This window comes from Staurois parvus, unplaced genomic scaffold (genome assembly GCF_062004578.1).
Source record: "Staurois parvus isolate SC_StPar_1 unplaced genomic scaffold, SC_StPar_1.0 ptg001231l, whole genome shotgun sequence".
Taxonomy (NCBI): domain Eukaryota; kingdom Metazoa; phylum Chordata; class Amphibia; order Anura; family Ranidae; genus Staurois; species Staurois parvus.
The window spans coordinates 347,728-373,947 of NW_028319027.1; the positions used below are offsets into that span (position 1 = coordinate 347,728).

General features: G+C 46.4%; 3 protein-coding genes across 3 annotated transcripts; all 3 read left to right on the forward strand.

The window, feature by feature from the left end:
- Positions 1 to 8,520: 8,520 nt before the first annotated feature.
- On the forward strand, positions 8,521 to 10,033 carry LOC149437990 (uncharacterized). The gene has a single exon (XM_089660374.1). The coding sequence runs from the start codon at positions 8,630 to 8,632 to the stop codon at positions 9,758 to 9,760; it is 1,131 nt and encodes a 376-aa protein (XP_089516500.1). The 5' UTR covers positions 8,521 to 8,629; the 3' UTR covers positions 9,761 to 10,033.
- A 997-nt stretch (positions 10,034 to 11,030) lies between these two features.
- On the forward strand, positions 11,031 to 13,611 carry LOC149437991 (uncharacterized). The gene is made up of 4 exons (XM_089660367.1): positions 11,031 to 11,153; positions 13,199 to 13,294; positions 13,393 to 13,449; positions 13,544 to 13,611. The coding sequence occupies exons 1-4, from the start codon at positions 11,048 to 11,050 to the stop codon at positions 13,609 to 13,611; spliced, it is 327 nt and encodes a 108-aa protein (XP_089516493.1). The 5' UTR covers positions 11,031 to 11,047.
- Positions 13,612 to 19,751: 6,140 nt separating this feature from the next.
- Positions 19,752 to 23,563, forward strand: LOC149437992 (asialoglycoprotein receptor 2-like). Its single transcript, XM_089660368.1, has 4 exons — positions 19,752 to 19,768; positions 19,885 to 19,966; positions 21,907 to 22,076; positions 22,534 to 23,563. Exons 1-4 carry the CDS (start codon positions 19,752 to 19,754, stop codon positions 22,691 to 22,693), a joined length of 429 nt encoding a protein of 142 aa, XP_089516494.1. The 3' UTR covers positions 22,694 to 23,563.
- Positions 23,564 to 26,220: the final 2,657 nt, after the last annotated feature.

Sequence of the window (26,220 nt, forward strand, 5' to 3'; positions counted from 1 at the left end):
ATTGTTAGACCGATCATTTCTGTGTGAGGGGCGAACATTCCATTGTTAGACCGATCATTTCTGTGTGAGGGGCGAACATTCCATTGTTAGAGCGATCATTTCTGTGTGAGGGGCGAACATTCCATTGTTAGACCGATCATTTCTGTGTGAGGGGCGAACATTCCATTGTTAGACCGATCATTTCTGTGTGAGGGGCAAACATTCCATTGTTAGACCGATCATTTCTGTGTGAGGGGCGAACATTCCATTGTTAGACCGATCATTTCTGTGTGAGGGGCGAACATTCACCATCAGCAGGGGGGCAAATACACATTTCCTTCACTGTATACTGTGATGATGATGATTATTATTACTAATTTTTTGTGTACTCTTATTATTATGTTTTATAGGATTAATTATTTTTTTTTCCAAAATTTATATGATAATGATGATGTTAATGATGTTGATGATTCAGGTTTTATAATATTATATTTTACAGGATTTCTACAGTGATGATGATGATTATTATTATTATTATTATCATCCTCATTGTTACAGTTTCCAGAGATCTTTCCATTATAAAGAGAGATGACATCGTTACAATACAAAACAAGTGTGTCTGGAGTGTCGTCTCATAAGAGTTTACAATCTCATAGATTAGATTCTAGGCTTTCTATTGAGAATATTATTCTGTAAAAATGATTTTATTTTCTCTTTACAATACAGATTTTTCTATGTTTTTTTTTACCAATGTTGGCTCGTAAGTCATTTTGCTGTAAAAGTGCATCATTTCTCGCTGACACTAAAATTATATTTCTGCTACAAAAGTACAGAAATGGTGTTTGCCAATGAAAGAAAATTTTGTACCCAATGTTGTGCATCTACTTGTTCTGTAACGCTCTCAATGACATAGTTACATAGTTAGTGTGGCTGGAAATAGAAAAAAGTCCATCCAGTTCAACCCCCCCAAAACAAAAGTTATAATCCTCCACCCACAGCAGAGGAAGGCAAAACCCCAGCAAAGCACGATCCAATCTGCTCCTGCAGGGGAAACATTCCTTCCTGACCCCCCGAGAGGCAATCGGATATTCCCTGGATCAATAATCGGATATTCCCTGGATCAATAATCGGATATTCCCTGGATCAATAATCGGATATTCCCTGGATCAATAATCGGATATTCCCTGGATCAATAATCGGATATTCCCTGGATCAATAATCGGATATTCCCGGGATCAATAATCAGATATTCCCTAGATCAATAATCGGATATTCCCGGGATCAATAATCGGATATTCCCGGGATCAATAATCGGATATTCCCGGGATCAATAATCGGATATTCCCTGGATCAATAATCGGATATTCCCTGGATCAATAATCAGATATTCCCGGGATCAATAATCGGATATTCCCTAGATCAATAATCGGATATACCCGGGATCAATAATCAGATATTCCCTAGATCAATAATCGGATATTCCCGGGATCAATAATCGGATATTCCCTGGATCAATAATCGGATATTCCCGGGATCAATAATCGGATATTCCCTAGATCAATAATCGGATATTCCCGGGATCAATAATCAGATATTCCCTGGATCAATAATCGGATATTCCCGGGATCAATAATCGGATATTCCCGGGATCAATAATCGGATATTCCCTAGATCAATAATCGGATATTCCCTAGATCAATAATCGGATATTCCCGGGATCAATAATCGGATATTCCCGGGATCAATAATCGGATATTCCCGGGATCAATAATCGGATATTCCCGGGATCAATAATCGGATATTCCCGGGATCAATAATCGGATATTCCCTAGATCAATAATCGGATATTCCCGGGATCAATAATCGGATATTCCCGGGATCAATAATCGGATATTCCCGGGATCAATAATCGGATATTCCCTGGATCAATAATCGGATATTCCCGGGATCAATAATCGGATATTCCCTAGATCAATAATCGGATATTCCCGGGATCAATAATCGGATATTCCCGGGATCAATAATCGGATATTCCCTGGATCAATAATCGGATATTCCCGGGATCAATAATCGGATATTCCCTAGATCAATAATCAGATATTCCCTGGATCAATAATCGGATATTCCCGGGATCAATAATCGGATATTCCCGGGATCAATAATCGGATATTCTCGGGATCAATAATCGGATATTCCCGGGATCAATAATCGGATATTCCCGGGATCAATAATCGGATATTCCCGGGATCAATAATCGGATATTCCCGGGATCAATAATCGGATATTCCCGAGATCAATAATCGGATATTCCCGGGATCAATAATCGGATATTCCCGGGATCAATAATCGGATATTCCCGGGATCAATAATCGGATATTCCCTGGATCAATAATCGGATATTCCCTGGATCAATAATCGGATATTCCCGGGATCAATAATCAGATATTCCCTAGATCAATAATCGGATATTCCTGGGATCAATAATCGGATATTCCCGGGATCAATAATCGGATATTCCCTGGATCAATAATCGGATATTCCTGGGATCAATAATCGGATATTCCCGGGATCAATAATCGGATATTCCCGGGATCAATAATCGGATATTCCCGGGATCAATAATCGGATATTCCCGGGATCAATAATCGGATATTCCCGGGATCAATAATCGGATATTCCCTGGATCAATAATCGGATATTCCCGGGATCAATAATCAGATATTCCCGAGATCAATAATCGGATATTCCCGGGATCAATAATCGGATATTCCCGGGATCAATAATCGGATATTCCCTGGATCAATAATCGGATATTCCCTGGATCAATAATCGGATATTCCCTGGATCAATAATCGGATATTCCCGGGATCAATAATCAGATATTCCCTAGATCAATAATCGGATATTCCTGGGATCAATAATCGGATATTCCCGGGATCAATAATCAGATATTCCCTGGATCAATAATCGGATATTCCTGGGATCAATAATCGGATATTCCCGGGATCAATAATCGGATATTCCCGGGATCAATAATCGGATATTCCCGGGATCAATAATCGGATATTCCCGGGATCAATAATCGGATATTCCCGGGATCAATAATCGGATATTCCCGGGATCAATAATCGGATATTCCCGGGATCAATAATCGGATATTCCCGGGATCAATAATCGGATATTCCCGGGATCAATAATCGGATATTCCCTGGATCAATAATCGGATATTCCCTAGATCAATAATCGGATATTCCCGGGATCAATAATCGGATATTCCCGGGATCAATAATCGGATATTCCCGGGATCAATAATCGGATATTCCCTGGATCAATAATCGGATATTCCCGGGATCAATAATCGGATATTCCCGGGATCAATAATCGGATATTCCCGGGATCAATAATCGGATATTCCCGGGATCAATAATCGGATATTCCCGGGATCAATAATCGGATATTCCCTGGATCAATAATCGGATATTCCCGGGATCAATAATCAGATATTCCCGAGATCAATAATCGGATATTCCCGGGATCAATAATCGGATATTCCCGGGATCAATAATCGGATATTCCCTGGATCAATAATCGGATATTCCCTGGATCAATAATCGGATATTCCCTGGATCAATAATCGGATATTCCCGGGATCAATAATCAGATATTCCCTAGATCAATAATCGGATATTCCTGGGATCAATAATCGGATATTCCCGGGATCAATAATCAGATATTCCCTGGATCAATAATCGGATATTCCTGGGATCAATAATCGGATATTCCCGGGATCAATAATCGGATATTCCCGGGATCAATAATCGGATATTCCCGGGATCAATAATCGGATATTCCCGGGATCAATAATCGGATATTCCCGGGATCAATAATCGGATATTCCCGGGATCAATAATCGGATATTCCCGGGATCAATAATCGGATATTCCCGGGATCAATAATCGGATATTCCCGGGATCAATAATCAGATATTCCCTGGATCAATAATCGGATATTCCCGGGATCAATAATCGGATATTCCCGGGATCAATAATCGGATATTCCCGGGATCAATAATCGGATATTCCCGGGATCAATAATCGGATATTCCCGGGATCAATAATCGGATATTCCCGGGATCAATAATCGGATATTCCCGGGATCAATAATCGGATATTCCCGGGATCAATAATCGGATATTCCCGGGATCAATAATCGGATATTCCCGGGATCAATAATCGGATATTCCCGGGATCAATAATCAGATATTCCCTGGATCAATAATCGGATATTCCCGGGATCAATAATCGGATATTCCCGGGATCAATAATCGGATATTCCCGGGATCAATAATCGGATATTCCCGGGATCAATAATCGGATATTCCCGGGATCAATAATCGGATATTCCCGGGATCAATAATCGGATATTCCCGGGATCAATAATCGGATATTCCCGGGATCAATAATCGGATATTCCCGGGATCACCTTTCCCTGTAAATGTTCTATCCAGTTATTTTCTGTGTCAAACAGCAAATGAAAAAATGATACAAAAATCAAACAAATGAACCAACAGAACCATTGGGGGGGAAGAAGTTGACCGCTTGCTGTCCAGGGCAATTGTTGTAATTTTTCCACATACGGTACATTTATTTGCTAGGAAAACAAAAGCGTAGAAACCGCGAGAACCCTGAAATATTCAACATTTTCTGAAAGCAGAGGCCCTGGAAAATAAAACGGCGACTGTTGCAATTTGATTCTTTCACATAATGTTTTCAAAGCCGATTATCAAATGCAGAAACAATAGACTAAAATGGATTATATATAATAAACAGATATCGCTCTCACTCTGCCGGGCACGGCGATCGCTGCACTTGCTTGCATTTGCGAGTGGGCGGGGCGGGGAGGCGGGGGCGGGGTGTGCGAGTGCGTTTAAATTCCTAAAATTCTTAAAATTTTTTTACACTTTTTTCCATTCAACTTTATTGCCACCAGTAAAGGATGAACAAGCCCCCTGTTGATAGATTAGGGCAGATGACAGGTACTCTTTATGAAGACATCAAAGGACCCTCATTTTATAGGGGAGGGGCTGAGCAGTAAACTCCACCCACCAATGTGCTGAGAATCACCAATCTGTCCAATGATTGCTCTCTGTCTGTCCTGCAGGTCATGTCGTTGGATTATCAGAACTTCCAGAATCCTCCAGAAGACACAAAACCGGCCAAAAGTCCTTCAGGAACCTGGCCTCTCCAAGGTACGAATACAGATACCGAGAATGACACCCGGCACCCAGGACAGGAGAAGTGGGACTGTGCAGAGTCCATACATACAGAATGGGGACAGATACCGAGAATGACACCCGGCACCCAGGACAGGAGAAGTGGGACTGTGCAGAGTCCATACATACAGAATGGGGACAGATACCGAGAATGACACCCGGCACCCAGGACAGGAGAAGTGGGACTGTGCAGAGTCCATCCATACAGAATGGGGACAGATACCGAGAATGACACCCGGCACCCAGGACAGGAGAAGTGGGACTGTGCAGAGTCCATACATACAGAATGGGGACAGATACCGAGAATGACACCCGGCACCCGGGACAGGAGAAGTGGGACTGTGCAGAGTCCATCCATACAGAATGAGAGGAGATACCTAGAATGACACCCGGCATCCAGGGCAGGAGGAGTGGGACTGTGCAGAGTCCATACATACAGAATGAGAGGAGATACCTAGAATGACACCCAACATCCGGGGCAGGAGGAGTGGGACTGTGCAGAGTCCATACATACAGAATAGGGACAGATACCGAGAATGACACCCGGCATCCGGGACAGGAGAAGTGGGACTGTGCAGAGTCCATACATACAGAATGACAGATACTGAGAATGACACCCGGCACCCGGGACAGGAGAAGTGGGACTGTGCAGAGGGTGTGGTTTCCTGTGGAGCAGCTGCAGGCTGTGTGGTGCTGACCTCCTCTGATGTCTGATACAAGCCCAGGGTTGGGCTGCCCTGGGCTGGGACGCCTCCCAGGAGAGTCCCAGGCTTCTCGGCCTGCTCATGGAGGTGAAGCTGTGGTTGGTGGTGAAGCTGGAAGACAGAGTTCGGTGAATGGAAAGCAAATGGCAGAGACTGTGAGTAGATGGGGGAATGTTGGTGATGGAAAGTCCAGTGTGAGAAGTTCTGGTAATACAGAGAAGATGAAGTCAGTCCAGCAGTGTGAGAATGTCTCTCAGCAAAGTGTGAGTTCTGGAAGTGCAGCACATGGCAGTCCGCCATTGCAGCCACAGCATGCCCAGCAGAGAAGGGCCCAGTCAGTTCAGTCCAAACAGCAATGTAATGTTGTCACCAAGCAAACTCCAAGCTCTGGAGGAGCAGCTCAAGGCAGTCAGCCATTGCAACCACAGCAGGCCCAAGCCGTGCAGAGCGGAGCCCATGCCGTGCAGAGCGGAGCCCATCTAGTTCAGTCTAAACAGCAATGTAAGGCTGTCACCAAGCAAACTCCAAGTTCTGGAGGAGCAACCCAAGGCAGTCCACCATTACAGGCACAACAAGCCAAGCAGAGGAAAGTTCAGTCTGTCCAGCAATGTGATGTTGTTACCCAGCCTAGTCCAAGCCTTGGAGGTCCAACTCCGGGCAGTCCACCATTACAGGCACCGCAAGCCCAGCATAGCAAAACCCATGCCGTGCAGAGCGGGGCCCATGCCGTGCAGAGCGGGGCCCATCCAGTTCAGTCAAAACAGCCATGTAAGGGTGTCACCCAGAGCACTCCAAGCTCTGGAGGAGCAATGCAAGGCAGTCAGCCATCGCAATTACTGAAAGCCCAGCAGAGCGGAGCCCATGCCGTGCAGAGCGGGGCCCATCCAGTTCAGCCTAAACAGCAATGTAATGTTGTCACCCAGCGCACTCCAAGCTCTGGAAGTGCAACTCAAGGCAGTCAGCCATTACAGTCGCAGCAAGACCAGCAGAGCAGAGCTCAGTCAATTCTGTTTAAACAGCAATGTAATGTTGTCACCCTGCACAGTCCAAGTCATGGAGGTCTAACTCCATGCGGTCAACCATTACAGGCACCACAAGCCCAGCAGAGTGGGGCCCATGCTGTGCAGAGCGGAACCCATACAGTCCATGCAGCTCAGGAATGTAAGGTTGTCACCCGGCATGCTTCAAGTTCTGGAACTGTAAATCAAGGCAGTCAGTCATTGCAACAAAAGCAAGTCCAGCAGAGTAGAGCCCATGCCATACAGTGCAAAGTCCATGCCGTGCAGAGTGGTGATCACACAGTCCATATGGCTCAGGAAAGTGACACTATCACCCAGCACACTACCAGCCATTGCAAACAAAGCAAGCCCAGAAGAGTGGAGCCCATGCCGCACAGAGCCCAGCACAGGCCGCTCAGAGCGGGGCCCATACAGTTCAGAGCGGAGTAGAGACACCTGTCACTCCCAGTACTCCGCGCAGATCTGCAAGGACTACGTTGGAGCAGAAAACTCTGAAGGAGAACTTACAGCAGTGTGTAATGGTGGGCAGTGGCCAGGAACGCTCATTACGCCCCAGGTCCCGGCAGAAGAAAGATGATGGAGCCAATAAGCCTCCACAGTCTGGCCCGGAGAGTCCTTCTACATCCAGCAGAGACCCTTCACCCAGTACCGCTGATGGGGATCAGAATTTCAAGCGTCCCGCGGATAGGAAGCAGAAAGTGTTAAAGTCACCTGTGCTGCGCCTGGCTGACAGGATTCCTGCTCTGGAGAAGAGAATGAAGACCTTGAGGAAAGCTAAGGCTTCGACCCAGAAAAGGATTGACTCCATCTACAGACTCAAGGCTGCCGACCCCGGGAATGAAGTCCTACATGACAGCGAGCTTAACGCCCTGGGCATTGAACTGGCCGGTATATCGAGGGACATTGATGCTGTTCTGGAAGAACTGGGACCAGGGGGGGAGGTGTATTGGGATTGTGATTGGGTTGGGGCACAATTAAGTGTAAAGATGGAGTCTTCTTCAGAGTCAGACTCCGGGGAACTGATCCAAGGCACGCTACCAGCAAATGTGCTTCCTGAAACACAGACTCCAGTTCTGGAGGATAGCGGTAGCGTCAGCTTCACCCAGCAGACTTTCATAGTGCAGGAAACCCAGAGAAGCAACATGGACTCCCAGCACATGGACTATGAGGACGGTGTTGCTACCCCCGGTTCTCATGGTGGGACCAATGCTGAGGGGACTGATGTTTGGGATGGGGTAGTTGATAATTATGCAGATGAAGCTGCTGATGCTAGTGGTGATATGGCCAGTGCTGATATCACTAATATTGATGTAGGGGTTCCTGATGTCATTAACACTGAGGTAGGTATGTCTGGATGGGGTCAGGACCAGTCTGAGGACCCTGTGAATGTGGCGATGGAGGAGTCAGTTCAGGATAACACCCGTGATTTCCCCCCTTTGGTTGAGCCGCCACCTGCATCAGAAGGGAATAGTGGTTCATCTGGCCATGTCCCTCCTCGGAATGCCTGGAGCCGTGGGGCTCCTTCTTTTTCCAACAATACCGGTTATACTGGTCAGGCCTTCAAGAGGAGGAACGTGGTCAGGTTGAAGCATAGAGGTTCCAGAGAAGAGCTCCCTGATAGGAGGTTTGTAGTTAGGGAGTTGCTGTGTCAGCAGATGGGGTTTGTGCCCGCAGATATTTTGGCAGTCCTCAACCTCCCTGACAGACGGGGGTATGATGTCAGCTTTAAGCTCATGTCTGCCTTGGACAGGTTCTGGGCCGGCTTTAGTGGGTTTCGGGATAAAGATGGGTGGAAGATTTTCACCTTCATCCCCATCTCCAAACCTGACACAGCAAACGTGAACATCATTTTCTGGAATGAGTCTGTGCCCCCCCAGGATATTGTAGTCTGGCTCAGAAGGCATTGTGAGATGGTCTCTGATCTGACCAAAACTAGGGACAGTGATGGGATCTGGACTGGAGGTTGGAGGGTTCTTGTCAAGCTGAGGCAGAGTAACAATGTCACCCATCACCTTCCAAACTCCTTTTTCATTGGGCGGGAGAGGGGAGTTTGCTTCTATGCAGGTCAGCCCAGGCTATGTTTCAAATGCGGTAAGTCGGGTCATGTGGCGAGTGTCTGCTCTATCATGAAGTGTAATGTGTGTGGGGAGGTCGGCCATGTCAGTTCTACCTGTGAGAACATCAAGTGCAATCTATGTGGTAGGCTTGGCCATTTACACAGAGATTGCCCGGTGGCTTTCCACAATAGGGATGAGGAATCAGTGGATGAGGAATTTCTGGTGGCAGCAGAACACCTGGAGGAGGAAGCCTTAATGAATGGGGTCATATCAACTGAGGGGGAGGTAAACCCAGAAGTCCAAGGGGCCAGCCTCGGGCAGGAGGGCAGTGTTCAGCAGACTGAGGAGCAGCGGCCATCTGTGGCCATCCCATCCATTTCAGTTCCTGCCTCTGTGGAGAACATTCCCAGGCAGAAGAGAAGGAATAGGAAGGACAAGGCCACCCGTAAACCTGAAAGTGAGTGGACCCGAGTGCAGAAATCCGCTAAGAAGGTGAAAAGGGTGCCAGAAGGTAGTATGGCAGTCGGCAACCAGTATGATGTCCTATCAGAGTCAGATGCCGACTCCTGTGATCTAGAGGACCAAATGGAGGAAGAAGTAGAAAGGGAATCTGCAGCTAGCTCAGGGGAGGACCCGCCCACTAAGAAGCGCCCGCCCCCGGCTCCCGTATTTGTAGAATCCGATATGGAAACTGGTAGTCGGCGGAGTGACTCAGATTCTGATTTATAAAAAGAGTTTAGAGCCGAAAGGAATATAAAATGGGAGGAATTTATTTACAGCATCAAATTCTATGCAGAACTTTCATTAGTTTAAGTTGTTGACTTTCTGTCGTGAAGATGTAGGCAGTTGTTACATTGTTGGTTTGTGTGTTTTATGATGATGGTTACAGTTTTGTTACCTTGTAATTTGTTTGTTTATACAAATAAAAATATCCATACATACAGAATGGGGACAGATACCGAGAATGACACCCGGCATCCGGGACAGGAGAAGTGGGACTGTGCAGAGTCCATACATACAGAATAAGGACAGATACCGAGAATGACACCCGGCATCCAGGGCAGGAGAAGTGGGACTGTGCAGGGTCCATACATACAGAATGGGGACAGATACCGAGAATGACACCCGGCATCCAGGGCAGGAGAAGTGGGACTGTGCAGAGTCCATACATACAGAATGGGGACAGATACCGAGAATGACACCCGGCATCCAGGGCAGGAGAAGTGGGACTGTGCAGAGTCCATACATACAGAATGGGGACAGATACCGAGAATGACACCCGGCATCCGGGACAGGAGAAGTGGGACTGTGCAGAGTCCATACATACAGAATAAGGACAGATACCGAGAATGACACCCGGCATCCGGAACAGGAGAAGTGGGACTGTGCAGAGTCCATACATACAGAATGGGGACAGATACCGAGAATGACACCCGGCATCCGGGACAGGAGAAGTGGGACTGTGCAGAGTCCATACATACAGAATGACAGATACCGAGAATGACACCCGGCATCCGGGACAGGAGAAGTGGGACTGTGCAGAATCCATACATACAGAATAAGGACAGATACCGAGAATGACACCCGGCATCCAGGACAGGAGAAGTGGGACTGTGCAGAGTCCATACATACAGAATAAGGACAGATACCGAGAATGACACCCGGCATCCGGGACAGGAGAAGTGGGACTGTGTAGAGTCCATACATACAGAATGGGGACAGATACCGAGAATGACACCCGGCATCCAGGACAGGAGAAGTGGGACTGTGCAGAGTCCATACATACAGAATGGGGACAGATACCGAGAATGACACCCGGCATCCGGGACAGGAGAAGTGGGACTGTGCAGAGTCCATACATACAGAATAGGACAGATACCGAGAATTGTACTGTGTGACGTCCAGTCTTGGTATATGATCTCAGTATCAGTCTGTAGTTGGTGAGATGTTCTGCAGGTTCCTCGGTGATGGAGCTCTGACTATTTCTTCTTTCTTTCACTGATACCAGGAATCCTGATGGACAGACAGACTTCCAACCCCTCCTCTGCCTTCATCTGCTTCCTGTCATCTCTCTGCACCGTGCTCCTCTTCATCATCATCATCCTCTTCGTCACCATCACACGTAAGTTCCCCCCACACACCGCACATTAGATCCACACCAACGTCCATTGCAATCTGCATCCTGGCTGAATGACTGCTAGGGGGTGTGTTCAAGAAGGAGTGATCAGCCAGACAGACGTGGTAGTAGAGGAGCAGTAAAGCTCAGTCACTCTTCTGTACTCCGTAGTATTAGTGATGAGATATTACTGACGATTCCGCTCCTCTGGGGCGTGGCAGTGGTCTTCAGGGGGCAGGTCTCCCACCTAGACAGGCTCCACCCCACTGCAAGGTGATTTGCCTAATTAAGACATTGCAGCACGAGTTTAGGTCGTTTGGTAGGTTCCCGTTACCTCAGCGATGATTGCTTTCACTTCTTTTTTCTTTTATGTTTTTATGTTTTTAGATTTTTTTATTGTTTGTATTGTTCTTTTTCTTTGATGTTTATTGATGTGAAGTCACATGGGGGCCGACCGCGAATCTCTGCAGAAACTAGGGAAGTTGGTTGGTCCCAATGTAGGGATTTCATGATTCACCGGTGAAGGAGCGGACCACCGCACAGTGGTTGTATTAGCACTGCATCACTCTATGACATCACACTGGTCACATGACATCACTCTATGACATCACACTGGTCACATGACTTCACTCTATGACATCACACTGGTCACATGACTTCACTCTATGACATCACACTGGTCACATGACATCACACGGGTCACATGACATCCACTGGTAATATGACATCACTCTATGACATCACACTGGTCACATGGCATCACTCTATGACATCACACTGGTCACATGACATCCACTGGTAATATGACATCACTCTATGACATCACACTGGTCACATGACATCACACTGGTCACATGACATCACTCTGACATCGCACTGGTAATATGACATCACTCTATGACATCACACTGGTCACATGACATCACTCTATGACATCACACTGGTCACATGACATCACACTGGTAATATGACATCACTCTATGACATCACACTGGTCACATGACATCACTCTATGACATCACACTGGTCACATGACATCACACTGGTAATATGACATCACTCCATGACATCACACTGGTCAGATGACATCACTCCATGACATCACACTGGTCAGATGACATCACACTTGTAATATGACATCACTCTATGACATCACACTGGTCCCATGACATCACTCCATGACATCACACTGGTCAGATGACATCACACTGGCAATATGACATCACTCTATGACATCACACTGGTCACATGACATCACTCCATGACATCACACTTGTAATATGATGTCAATCTCTTAATATGACATCATCCAAGTAGTGTTACACTGGTAACCAGGGGCAGACTGACAACTCATGGGGCCCCCGGGCACAAGGGGATCATGGGGCCCCTGTGTCCTGGCCCACACCCAAAAAAGCCTATGAAACAGCCAATGAAAGGTGCCAGGGGCATCTCATGGGGCCCCCTACTGACTTGGGCAGTGCCCGGGTGTTTAAATGGTCAGTCCGCCCCTGCTGGTAACATAGCATTATACTAATATGATATTACACTAGAAACATCATCACACTAGCATGACATCACTCTGATCATATGACATCACACTTCCCACATGACATCACATATGCATACATAACATAGCACTACACTAGAAACATCATCACACTAACATGACATCACTCTGATCATATGACATCACACTTCCCACATGACATCACATATGCATACATAACATAGCACTACACTAGAAACATCATCACACTAACATGACATCACTCTGATAATATGACATCACGTTGATAATGTGACATCACATGACTTATCTTTGGTGAATTTAGCATTGAGCCAATAACCCCCCTCCCCCCATTATCTTTAGTAATTGGGTGGAGATTAGGGCTCTAGCGTGGAGGAACTCCACCTTTCCCGGATCTACAATGTCTCTGAGCTGTCCCCCATTGGGTGACCTTAGGGGGCTTCAGTTTGGAGTCAGTTGTAGGTCCCACCATTACCTCCTATTTCAACCACTGGAATGACTTCTGGTTCCTTGTCTCCGGCAGGTCAGGGAGTGGATATGACGGAGCAGAACATGGAGGTGAAGCTGAGGAATCTGAGTCTGGGGGTGCAATCCAAAGTAGAGGGACTGAGACAACTTGGTGAGATGGACCTCTGAGCCTCTAAAGGGGGGGGGGGGGAAGGGTGAGGATCGGGGGCATCCCATCTACTAACTCATATGAATGTTCTCCTCCACCAGGATCCCAGATGATGGAGAAAATGAAAGTCATGCAAACCTTTTTGAGAAACATCCAAGGTGAGTTGTGAGGGTGTCAGAGACTGGAGGACATAAGTGCATCCCCTGAATATGTTGTATCCAATGATCTGAGATTAATTATTGTGGAATGAAGAGGAGTCACAGAGACTGGAGGACATAAGTGCATCCCCTGAATATGTTGTATCCAATGATCTGAAATGAATGATTGTGGAATGAGAGGAGTCACAGAGACTGGAGGACAGAAGTGCATCCCCTGAATATGTTGTATCCAATGATCTGAAATGAATGATTGTGGAATGAGAGGAGTCATAGAGACTGGAGGACATAGGTGCATCCCCTGAAAATGTTGTATCCAATGATCTGAAATGAATGATTGTGGAATGAGAGGAGTCACAGAGACTGGAGGACAGAAGTGCATCCCCTGAATATGTTGTATCCAATGATCTGAAATGAATTATTGTGGAATGAGAGGAGTCACAGAGACTGGAGGACATAAGTGCATCCCCTGAAGTTTCCCCTGAGGACAGAAGTGCATCCCCTGAATATGTTGTATCCAATGATCTGAAATGAATGATTGTGGAATGAAGAGGAGTCATAGAGACTGGAGGACATAAATCCATCCCCTGAAAATATTGTGTCAATGATCTGAAACGAATGAATGCGGAATATGCTGTTATTTTTGTTATTCTGTATCAATCTGTTTTTTTTATTCTCCGTAGAATCCAAAGTGATGAGTAAAGTGGAGGAGATTGAGAACCTGGTCCTCCGGATTGTATCAGAAGAGGTTGCAGGTAATTGTGGAACACATAACGGGGTGCCGGAGATGGTACCGGGGATTTTCAGAAATATGTTGCAGCTCATTCATGCGGGGGGGAAGGAGAGGTATTTGGAGCCTCACAATTTTAAAGGAAGCTTCTACTAGATTCTGATTAAGCCATCCTGCTCACAGACCCCCCACCCCCACTGAGCCAGGGTTGTGGGGATGAGGCCCTTGTCCTCATCACAATGGCATCTTCCTATGTTGAAGGAATGTGGCTCAGTAGGGTTTAGGATGATCACCCATTCCTGGCCTGCCAGATCAGAAGAAATGTCCGGTGTGGATTTTTAGGAAGGGAGGCCGATGCCTTTTTTAATTTCAGTAGGGTTTGTGTTCAGCATCCAAACATCACTATCTAGGTAACCACACACCACCACTGGTAACTGCTGCCAGGAAAACCTTGTGGGGACACTCTCCTTCCTTGGCCTCACAAAGGAATGAAAATAGTTCCATTTTACACCGGCCACTGATTTATGGTTGGTGGTTATGATTCCTTCATGTAGAAGCCATCCTAAACGTCAACCTATTCTATAGTAACGGTTGCCTATATGCTGACTGGACAAGGATTTCAGTGCATCGTGTGTGTACAGTATGGCTGTGTTACTTTTTGTTACTTTTTATATTTAAAGTGGAGTTCCAGACATTTTTGTGTTCATTAAAAGTCAGCAGCTACAAAAACTGTAGTGGAACTTTTAACAAACACACACGTACCTGTCCTGGAGCCCAGCGATGTTCTCACCCTTCTTTCCTCCACCGCGCCAGCATCTCAACTGTGGGCACCAGGCTGTGACAGTTTGTGGTTTCACAGCCTGGTGCCCACTGCGCATGCGTGAGTCACACTGTGCTTCCTAATTGGTCCAGCAGTCTCCTGGGACCTGTGAAAATTCCCAGGAGACTGCGGAAGGGAGGAGGGGACGGAACGTCTGGCTCACTTAGCCGCGGAGAACTGAGCCAGAAGTGGGAGTGGATACCTGTCAAAACCAGGTACACCCTTCCCCCTCCCCACCAAAAGGTGACAAATATGGCAGCGGAGGGGGGGGAGGAGGCAAATAAGCTGAGCTTCCACTTTTGAGTGGAACTCCGTTTTAACATTCAAAGAAGGTCGCCTTCATTCAATCACCATGGAATGTGTCAAGATGTTGACAGTCCAAGAAAAGATTGCGAACCACCCCAATCCCTTCATTTAACCAAAGATAGATTTTGATTTCCAAGAAAAGAATGATAAATATCCCACCACCTTCATACAACCAAAAGCAGATCTTGGTTTTCCAAGAACAGGATTGGAAACACCCCACCATCTTCATCCAACCAAAGGCAGATGTTGACTGTCCATAAGCAGGATAGGAAATAACTGACGACCTTCATAAATCCAAAGGCAGGTATTGCCTGTCCATTAACAGGATGGGGAATACACCACCACTTTCATCCAACTGAAGGCAGCTGTTGATTGGCCAAGAAAAGGATTGGAAACACCCAACCACCTTCAACCAACTGAAGGCAGATGTTGACTGTCTATGAACAGGATGAGAAATAGTTGGCAACCTTCATAAATCCAAGGGCAGATATTGATGGTCTATTAACAGGATGGGGAAAACCCCACTATTTTCATCCAACCATAGATAGAAGTTGACAGTCCAAGAACAGGATGGGAAACACCCACCACCTACATCCACCCGAAGACAGATGTTAACTGTCCAATAATGAGAATTGTGTTGTTTTGATGATACAGGAACAATTATGGGAAATATTTGGAGTTTTTCAGAAGTTGGAGACTGCAACATACATTGTAAATTAAAATAATTGCATCTCCTTGTTTTACTGTCTATAAACCTTGTTTTCGTTGTATCGATTGTAAATATCTATAGAGAGAGAGGAGAGAGAGAGAGAAAGACAATTATGTTTTCTCACTTCATAGAAAAAAAAAAATCAGTGCTGTGGTCAGTAGTGCTGCACAATGATTGTACTTTGCTGTGCATTTCCCTTGGTACAAGTGGTCTGGGGTCACCTCTGGCCTCACATTCTGGTTCATTCCCCCTACATGCCATGAAAGCACAACCATCTGAAATGTATCAACTGACGCTCCAGATAATGACTCTTTCCTTCTATTACAGGTTCTCTTTCCAATGACAATCAGAGAATACTGGCAGCTCTGGGGCAACTGGCAGATCAGATCTTTAAACCCAACAGGAGTAAGTTTATTCCATTCCCACCACCAAAACTTTCCCAAAGTTCTCTGCCCTGCAATCGCTGGTCTCTTTGGATTGAGCCTTTAGTAATGAAGGGAGGAGTTCAAGAAAAGTATGAGGAGGCAATTATAGAGCTTCATATGGGGCCTCATTCTGAGAACATTGAGGTTTCTTCTCAAGACATATGGTTGTATTCTGGACAGTCAGGCAGTCTACAAGGAGACACCAGCCATCAGAGCCTCCATTGACCGCCAGGGGAAGTTCAACGTACACTCAGAAAGAAACCTCTCCGGATAGATTTTCCCTCACTGAGGGGGTAAAAGTCGAAAGGCTGGATATGGTTTTAATAGTTCCTTTAGATACACTATATTGCCAAAAGTATTGGTCGCCGGCCTTCCCACGCACATGACCTTTAATGGCCTCCCAATCTTAGTCCATAGGGTTCAATATTGAGTTGGCCCCGCCCTTCCCACACACATGACCTTTAATGGCCTCCCAGTCTTAGTCCGTAGGGTTCAATATTGAGTTGTCCCCGCCCTTCCCACACACATGACCTTTAATGGCCCCCCAGTCTTAGTCCGTAGGGCTCAATATTGAGTTGGCCCCGTCCTTCCCACGCACATGACCTTTAATGGCCTCCCAGTCTTAGTCCGTAGGGTTCAGTATTGAGTTGGCCCCGCCCTTTCCACGCACATGACCTTTAATGGCCTCCCAGTCTTAGTCCGTAGGGTTCAATATTGAGTTGGCCCCGCCCTTTGCAGCTATAACAGCTTCAACTCTTTTGAGAAGGCCATCCACAAGGTTTAGGAGGGTGTCTATGGGAAGGTTGGACCATTCTTCCAGAAGCACATTTGTCAGGTCAGGCACTGATGTCGGGGGAGGAGCACTGATGTCGGGGGAGGAGGCCTGGCTCGCAGTCTCCGCTCTAATTCATCCCAAAGGTGTTCTATGGGGTTGAGGTCAGGACTCTGTGCAGGACAGTCAAGTTCCTCCACCCCAAACTGGCTCCTCCATGTCTTTATGGACCTTGCTTTGTGCACTGGTGGGCAGTCATGTTGGAACAGGAAGGGGCCATCCCCAAACTCTTCCCACAAAGTTGGGGGCATGAAATTGTCCAAAATGTTGCCTTAAGAGTTCCCGTCACTGGAACTAGGGGGCCAAGCCAAACCCCTGAAAAACAACCCCACACCATAATCCCTCTCCACCAAACTTTACACTTAGCACAATGCAGTCAGGAAAGTACCGTTCCTGAGAGCTCTTGAGAGCGACCCATTCTTACACCAATGTTTGTAGAAGCCGTCTGCATGCCTAGGGGCGTGATTGTATACACCTGTGTCCATGGAGGGGATTGGAGCACCTGAATCACATGATTGGGAGGGGATTGGAACACCTGAATCACATGATTGGGAGGGGATTGGAACACCTGAATCACATGATTGGGAGGGGATTGGAGCACCTGAATCACATGATTGGGAGGGGATTGGAACACCGGAATCACATGATTGGGTGGGGATTGGAACACCTGAATCACATGATTGGGAGGGGATTGGAGCACCTGAATCACATGATTGGGAGGGGATTGGAATATCTGAATCACATGATTGGGAGGGGATTGGAACACCTGAATCACATGATATGGAGGGGATTGGAACACCTGAATCACATGATTGGGAGGGGATTGGAACACCTGAATCACATGATTGGGAGGGGATTGGAACACCTGAATCACATGATATGGAGAGGATTGGAACACCTGAATCACATGATATGGAGGGGATTGGAACACCTGAATCACATGATTGGGAGGGGATTGGAACACCTGAATCACATGATATGGAGAGGATTGGAACACCTGAATCACATGATATGGAGGGGATTGGAACACCTGAATCACATGATTGGGAGGGGATTGGAACGCCTGAATCACATGATATGGAGGGGGGGGGCAATACTTTGGGCAATATAGTGTATTTATTTCCAAATAATATTGTATTGTTTTATATAAACTATTATGTAATAAGTTATATTATTTTTTATACTTTTATTGTTACAGGAAAAAAAAATCCTCTATATATTTATAAAACATTCTCTATTATATTCTATTTTCTGTGCAATTTTTCCAAACTGCACAGAGCTGTTCCTGGTTATTTGTACATCATCAGTGCGGAGTACGGCGACCATCACTTGTATAGTGTCTGCGACATACCGAGACCCCTTCTATAGTCTGCGACATACCGAGACCCCTTCTATAGTCTGCGACATACCGAGACCCCTTCTATAGTCTCCAACATACCGAGACCCCTTCTATAGTCTGCGACATACCGAGACCCCTTCTATAGTCTGCGACATACCGAGACCCCTTCTATAGTCTCCAACATACCGAGACCCCTTCTATAGTCTGCGACATACCGAGACCCCTTCTATAGTCTGCGACATACCGAGACCCCTTCTATAGTCTCCAACATACCAAGACCCCTTCTATAGTCTGCGACATACCGAGACCCCTTCTATAGTCTGCGACATACCGAGACCCCTTCTATAGTCTGCGACATACCGAGACCCCTTCTATAGTCTGCGACATACCGAGACCCCTTCTATTGTCTGTAAAATAATGAGACCCCTTCTATAGTCTACAACATACCGAGACCCCTTCTATAGTCTGCGACATACCGAGACCCCTTCTATAGTCTGTAAAATAATGAGACCTCTTCTATAGTCTGTAAAATAATGAGACCCCTTCTATAGTCTCCAACATACCGAGACCCCTTCTATAGTCTCCAACATACCGAGACCCCTTCTATAGTCTCCAATATACAAAGACCCCTTCTATAGTCTCCAACATACCAAGACCCCTTCTATAGTCTCCAACATACCAAGACCCCTTCTATAGTCTCCAACATACCAAGACCCCTTCTATAGTCTCCAACATACCGAGACCCCTTCTATAGTCTCCAATATACCGAGACCCCTTCTATAGTCTGTAAAATAATGAGACCCCTTCTATAGTCTCCAACATACCGAGACCCCTTCTATAGTCTCCAACATAACGAGACCCTTTCTAAAGTCTGTAAAATAATGAGACCCCTTCTATAGTCTGTAAAATAATGAGACCCCTTCTATAGTCTGTAAAATAATGAGACCCCTTCTATAGTCTTCACATACAAGTGAGACCTTCTACAGTGTCCAACATTACAAAACCCCTTCTATGGCCCGCCATGTAAGGAGACCCCTTCTATGGTCCGCCATGTAAGGAGACCCCTTCTATAGTCACAAACAGATGTCTCCTTTTATGTATTTCTTAGTGTATATTTGACAAGTTTTCACCTACGTTGGTTACTATGAGCAGAAGGAATCTGTAGATGTCTCCTCTCCTTCCTCTGTCCTCCCCTCCCCCCCCTCAGGCTCCTCCGACTCCTTGTGTGATTGGGGCTGGGTACACCACGGCCTCAGCTGCTACTTGTTGGTCCGAAGCTCCCAGCCGTGGTCATCTGCCAAGAAGGACTGCGAGGACAGGGATGGTCACCTGGTGGTCATCAACAACGAGGAGGAGATGGTGAGCAGACGTGCAGAATGAAAAACAATCATTTTGATTCGCTAAGTTACTAATTCCATTTTTTTGCGCTTGCAACACAATTTGTTTTGTTTTCGACCGGATTCAAAGTTTTCCCAGTGAATTCAAAGTATTCAAATCGAATCAATCCAAATTTATTGTGAAGAATTGCTGCTTCTGTTCTATTAAAAATTCCACCTTTGGAAGACGGTTATATTCTGTTTTATTCTTGTCTTTTTTTCCTTTTCTATTCTTTTCCATTTTATTCTATTCTATTTTTTTCTATTCTATTTTATTCTATTCTTTTCATTTTTTCTATTTTTTTCTATTCTATTATTTTCTATTCTATTTTATTCTATTTTTTCTGTTCTGTTATATTCTTTTCTATTCTTTTTTCCTCTATTCTGTTTTATTCTATTCTTTTTTTAAATTCTCATTTTGGAAGATGGCTATATTGTTACAATTTTATTCTATTCTATTTGTTTTTATTCCTTTCTATCATTTACTATTTACTATTATATTCTAGTTTAGACTGTGTAAACGTATAAGCTCCTCTGGTACAGAGACTGATGGGACTGTGGGGGAGGGGACATTAGAGTGTAAGCTCCTCTGGCACAGAGACTGATGGGACTGTGGGGGAGGGGACATTAGAGCGTAAGCTCCTCTGGTACAGAGACTGATGGGACTGTGGGGGAGGGGACATTAGAGCGTAAGCTCCTCTGGTACAGAGACTGATGGGACTGTGGGGGAGGGGACATTAGAGCGTAAGCTCCTCTGGTACAGAGACTGATGTGACTGTGGGGGAGGGGACATTAGAGCGTAAGCTCCTCTGGCACAGAGACTGATGTGACTGTGGGGGAGGGGACATTAGAGCGTAAGCTCCTCTGTACAGAGACTGATGTGACTGTGGGGGAGGGGACATTAGAGTGTAAGCTCCTCTGGCACAGAGACTGATGGGACTGTGGAGGAGGGGACATTAGAGTGTAAGCTCCTCTGGTACAGACTGATGTGACTGCGGGGGAGGGGACATTAGAGCGTAAGCTCCTCTGGCACAGAGACTGATGGGACTGTGGGGGAGGGGACATTAGAGTGTAAGCTCCTCTGGTACAGACTGATGTGACTGCGGGGGAGGGGACATTAGAGCGTAAGCTCCTCTGGCACAGAGACTGATGGGACTGTGGGGGAGGGGACATTAGAGTGTAAGCTCCTCTGGCACAGAGACTGATGGGACTGTGGAGGAGGGGACATTAGAGTGTAAGCTCCTCTGGTACAGAGACTGATGGGACTGCGGGGGAGGGGACATTAGAGTGTAAGCTCCTCTGGTACAGAGACTGATGGGACTGCGGGGGAGGGGACATTAGAGCATAAGCTCCTCTGGCACAGAGACTGATGTGATTGTGGGGGGAGGGGACATTAGAGTGTAAGCTCCTCTGGTAGAGACTGATGGGACTGTGGGGGAGGGGACATTAGAGTGTAAGCTCCTCTGGTAGAGACTGATGGGACTGTGGGGGAGGGGACATTAGAGGGTAAGCTCCTCTGGTACAGAGACTGATGGGACTGCGGGGGAGGGGACATTAGAGCGTAAGCTCCTCTGGCACAGAGACTGATGGGACTGCGGGGGAGGGGACATTAGAGCGTAAGCTCCTCTGGCACAGAGACTGATGGGACTGCGGGGGAGGGGACATTAGAGCGTAAGTTCCTCTGGTACAGAGACTGATGGGACTGCGGGGGAGGGGACATTAGAGCGTAAGCTCCTCTGGTACAGAGACTGATGGGACTGCGGGGGAGGGGACATTAGAGGGTAAGCTCCTCTGGTACAGAGACTGATGGGACTGCGGGGGAGGGGACATTAGAGTGTAAGCTCCTCTGGTACAGAGACTGATGGGACTGTGGGGGAGGGGACATTAGAGTGTAAGCTCCTCTGGTTGTCATTACCCGTACAGGAAATATTGGGAGATGCCCACTATCACACTGATAATGATTTATTTGTCTTTCTGAAGGGTTTTCTGAGGTCAATCCCGCAGTCTGTATGGTGGCGACTGTGGATCGGTCTGAAGGTGGAGGACGGGGCCTGGAAATGGGTGGACGGGACTTCTTATGACAAAACTTCCAAGTAAGAGACAAAACCCCCAAATATTAAACTTCCTCCCCTCCCTGAAGAGGAACTGATTGTCCCATTAATGTGAAATTTCTCCATTTTTGAGCAGATTGGGGAACACGTTCCCTACAGATCTCAGCTTGTTTCTGCAGTTTCATTGTTCCTGAAAGGTCCTGTAAAGCAGAACTCACACTGGGAGAGGGAGAGGCAATCAGTTGATACTACAGTGTACTCGGGCTGGCAGGAGAGAACAGAGGGAGGAATGTAATGGGCTTATCAGGCTGCTGCTCCTTCACTGTCCAATCACTGGCAGGCGGTGGGGAGGTGTATTGCTGAACTGCCGCAGATAGAAGTCAGGCCAGCATCCTGGATGGACAGAAGTAAGGGCTCCTCCAGAGGTGGATCTCCTCCATCTTTGCTTCTAGTCAGTGACAGCCTTAGTCTGATCTGTAATGTCTTTTATTTCCTGCAGGTTCCTGGTGAACACTGAGTTGACCTATTTAGATGGCAAATGGATGTTTGATAGATATGGAACCTGGGAGGAGTGCGGGCAGCTGGAGAATGGAATTGAACTTAGAAATTCCCATTGTTCCAACTCCTTCCCATACATCTGTGAGAAGAAGATGTCCTGACCGGCACTGATGAAGCCAAGGAACCACCTGATATCTCCATCCACTCGTCTCTCCACCTCCTGTACTACAGTGTCCTGACCAGCACTGATGAAGCCTAGAAAACCCCAGATATCCCCATCCACTCATCACTCCACCTCCTGTACTACAGTGTCCTGACCTGCACTGATGAAGCCTAGAAAACCCCAGATATCCCCATCCACTCATCACTCTGCCTCCTACACTACAGTGTCCTGACCTGCACTGATGAAGCCTAGAAAACCCCAGATATCTCCATCCATTCATCACTCCTGCACTACAATGTCCTCACCTGCACTGATGAACTCTAGAGAACACCGGATATCTCCACCCACTCATCACTCCACCTCCTGCACTGCAATGTCCGGACCTGCACTGATGATCCTAGAGAACGCCTGATATCTCCATCCATTCATCACTCCTGCACTACAATGTCCTGACCTGCACTGGTGATCCTAGAGAACACCTGATATCTCCACCCACTCATCACTCCGCCTCCTGCACTACAATGTCCTGACCTGCACTGATGATCCTAGAGAACACCTGATATCTCCACCCACTCATCACTCCACCTCCTGCACTGCAATGTCCTCACCTGCACTGATGAACCCTAGAGATTACCTGATATCTCCACCCACTCATCACTCCACCTCCTGCACTGCAATGTCCTCACCTGCACTGATGAACCCTAGAGATTACCTGATATCTCCGCCCACTCATCACTCCGCCTCCTACACTACAGTGTCCTGACCTGCACTGATGAAGCCTAGTGAACACCTGATATCTCCATCCACTCATCACTCCGCCTCCTGCACTACAGTGTCCTAACCTGCACTGATGAAGTCTAGAAAACCCCTGATACAGTTGTGGCCAAAATTATTCAACCCCCACTGAAATTGAGTGTTTTGGCCAGTTTGACATTGCTTTTGATCATTCAGTCATCTTGCTTACATTTACATTAAAGAGGCACTTGTAGGTCAGACAAATATAACATAACAGTTATAATGAAATAACCACAAATGTCTTTTCTGTGCTCACAGCATTATCAGTTTTATTCAACCCCCAAGTGACATTCAATCTTAGTACTTAGTACAGCATCCTTTTACAGTTATAACAGCTTTTAAACGTGAAGCATAGCTTGACACAAGTGTCTTGCAGCGATCTACGGGTATCTTCGCCCATTCTTCATGGGCAAAGGCCTCCAGTTCAGTCACATTCTTAGGCTTGCGCACTGCAACTGCTTTCTTTAAGTCCCACCAGAGGTTCTCAATCGGATTTAAGTCTGGTGACTGCGATGGCCACTCCAAAATGTTCCAGCCTTTCCTCTGCAACCATGCTCTAGTGGACTTGGAGGTATGCTTGGGATCATTGTCCTGTTGAAAGGTCCAACGTCTCCCAAGCCTCAGGTGTGTGACGGACTGCATCACGTTTCCATCCAATATCTCCTGGTACTGAAGAGAATTCATGGTACCTTGCACACGCTGAAGCTTCCCTGTACCTGCAGAAGCAAAACAGCCCCAAAGCATGATTGACCCTCCACCATGCTTCACAGTAGGCAAGGTGTTCTTTTCATCATAGGCCTTGTTCTTCCTCCTCCAAACATAGCGTTGATCCATGGGCCCAAACAGTTCTAATTTTGTTTCATCAGTCCACAGAACACTATCCCACAACTTTTGTGGTTTGTCCACATGGCTTTTGGCATACTGCAGTCGACTCTTCTTATTCTTTGGAGACAGCAAGGGGGTACGCCTGGGAGTTCTGGCACGGAGGCCTTCATTACGCAGTGTGCGTCTTATTGTCTGGGCTGAAACTTCTGTACCCACATCTGACAAATCTTTTCTCAGTTCCTCAGCAGTCACACGGGGACTTCTCTCCACTCTACGCTTCAGGTAGCGCACAGCAGTCGAAGTCAGCATCTTCTTTCTGCCACGACCAGGTAGCGTTTCAACAGTGCCCTTTGCCTTGAATTTGCGAATGATGCTTCCTAAGGTGTCTCTTGGTATGTTTAACATCTTTGCAATCTTCTTATAGCCATTGCCCTTCCTGTGAAGAGAAATCACCTCTTCTCTTGTCTTCCTGGACCATTCTCTTGCCTTCACCATGTTTGTAACCACACCAGTAAATGTCTAGAAGGAGCTGAGTATCACAGTCATTTTAAAGCTGCCTAATTGGTGCTTATTATGCTTGATTGCTGCTCGGTGACATCCACAGGTGTTTTCAATACCTGATGGAAAGCACCTGTATGAACCTCTGTTCTTCAGAGTGGTAGTCTTTAAGGGGTTGAATAATTGTGGCAATGAAGAAACCACATAAGAACCATTTACTACTGTATTACATAAACAATTGATGTCATTTTAGTTGCATTTGGGTAGTTACAACGTCCTTGTAGGATTTGATTCTGAATACAATTCCAAATGTACACTATAGTCCCTAAACCCCTTTACAGCATTGGGGGTTGAATAATTTTGGCCACAACTGTATCTCCATCCATTCATCACTCCTGCACTGCAATGTCCTCACCTGCACTGATGAACCCTAGAGAACACCTGATATCTCCACCCACTCATCACTCCGCCTCCTGCACTGCAATGTTCTCACCTGCACTGATGATCGTAGAGAACACCTGATATCTCCACCCACTCATCACTCCACCTCCTGCACTGCAATGTCCTCACCTGCACTGATGATCGTAGAGAACACCTGATATCTCCACCCACTCATCACTCCGCCTCCTGCACTGCAATGTAGAAACGCCCAATATCTCCAATCACTTGTAGGCAGGTGCCTCTTACATGTTCCCATATCAATTATCCAATCAATCGATACGCCACAGTCCCTCCAATATAAAATAAATGATTAAATAGAAATACTGTGACTCAGTTATTCCCGGGAGGATTCATGCTCTGTGCAGATATTTATAAACACAATACAATTGTGCAAAAGTTTGTAAAACGGAGAAAGAAAAAACATTTTTTTTAACAATGACGTCATTAACCATCACGTATAGTAGAAGGATTGAGCGTTTGACCCCCACACATCACATGTATATTCCACAACTACCACCATGACGTGTACAGCTACACACGTGTGCCTAACAATTGGGCGATCCCACCATTCACTGTCCACTTGTAGGCATCACAACCAACTTACACAGTTCCAGTATTCTGACCAACCGAGGAGACAACCAGGTCCACATTTATCCCACCGTCTCCTGTGCTTCCTCTGCAGCAGAATGAAGGGGTCGCGTTTATCTACAGGCTGTGATGATGCAGCTTGGATTTCACTCCTTGTTCCCTAAGGGATTGTGATTAGAGATGAGCGAATCGAAGTAGGCGAAGTGGAATTCGAGTCGAATATTGGAAAATTTTCGATTCGCGTCGAATCCGAAAAATAGCCTACTTCAGACGCGCGAATCAAAATTTTTCCTAAAATGGCGGCGGACATGTGCGGCGACGGAGCGGGGATGTCTGCAGACAAGGCGCGCTGACCCATAATGCATTCCTTAATGACAT

Excerpts from the sequence above, each read along its gene's own strand:
- LOC149437990 (XM_089660374.1), top strand. The coding sequence starts at position 8,630 with ATGGGGTTTGTGCCCGCAGATATTTTGGCAGTCCTCAACCTCCCTGAC.
- LOC149437991 (XM_089660367.1), top strand. The coding sequence starts at position 11,048 with ATGGACAGACAGACTTCCAACCCCTCCTCTGCCTTCATCTGCTTCCTG. Across the intron at positions 13,295-13,392 it reads AGAGGGACTGAGACAACTTG|GATCCCAGATGATGGAGAAA; the intron begins GTGAGATGGACC and ends CTCCTCCACCAG. Across the intron at positions 13,450-13,543 it reads CTTTTTGAGAAACATCCAAG|AGGAGTCACAGAGACTGGAG; the intron begins GTGAGTTGTGAG and ends TGTGGAATGAAG.
- LOC149437992 (XM_089660368.1), top strand. Across the intron at positions 19,967-21,906 it reads TCAACAACGAGGAGGAGATG|GAAATATTGGGAGATGCCCA; the intron begins GTGAGCAGACGT and ends TTACCCGTACAG. Across the intron at positions 22,077-22,533 it reads TCTTATGACAAAACTTCCAA|GTTCCTGGTGAACACTGAGT; the intron begins GTAAGAGACAAA and ends TATTTCCTGCAG.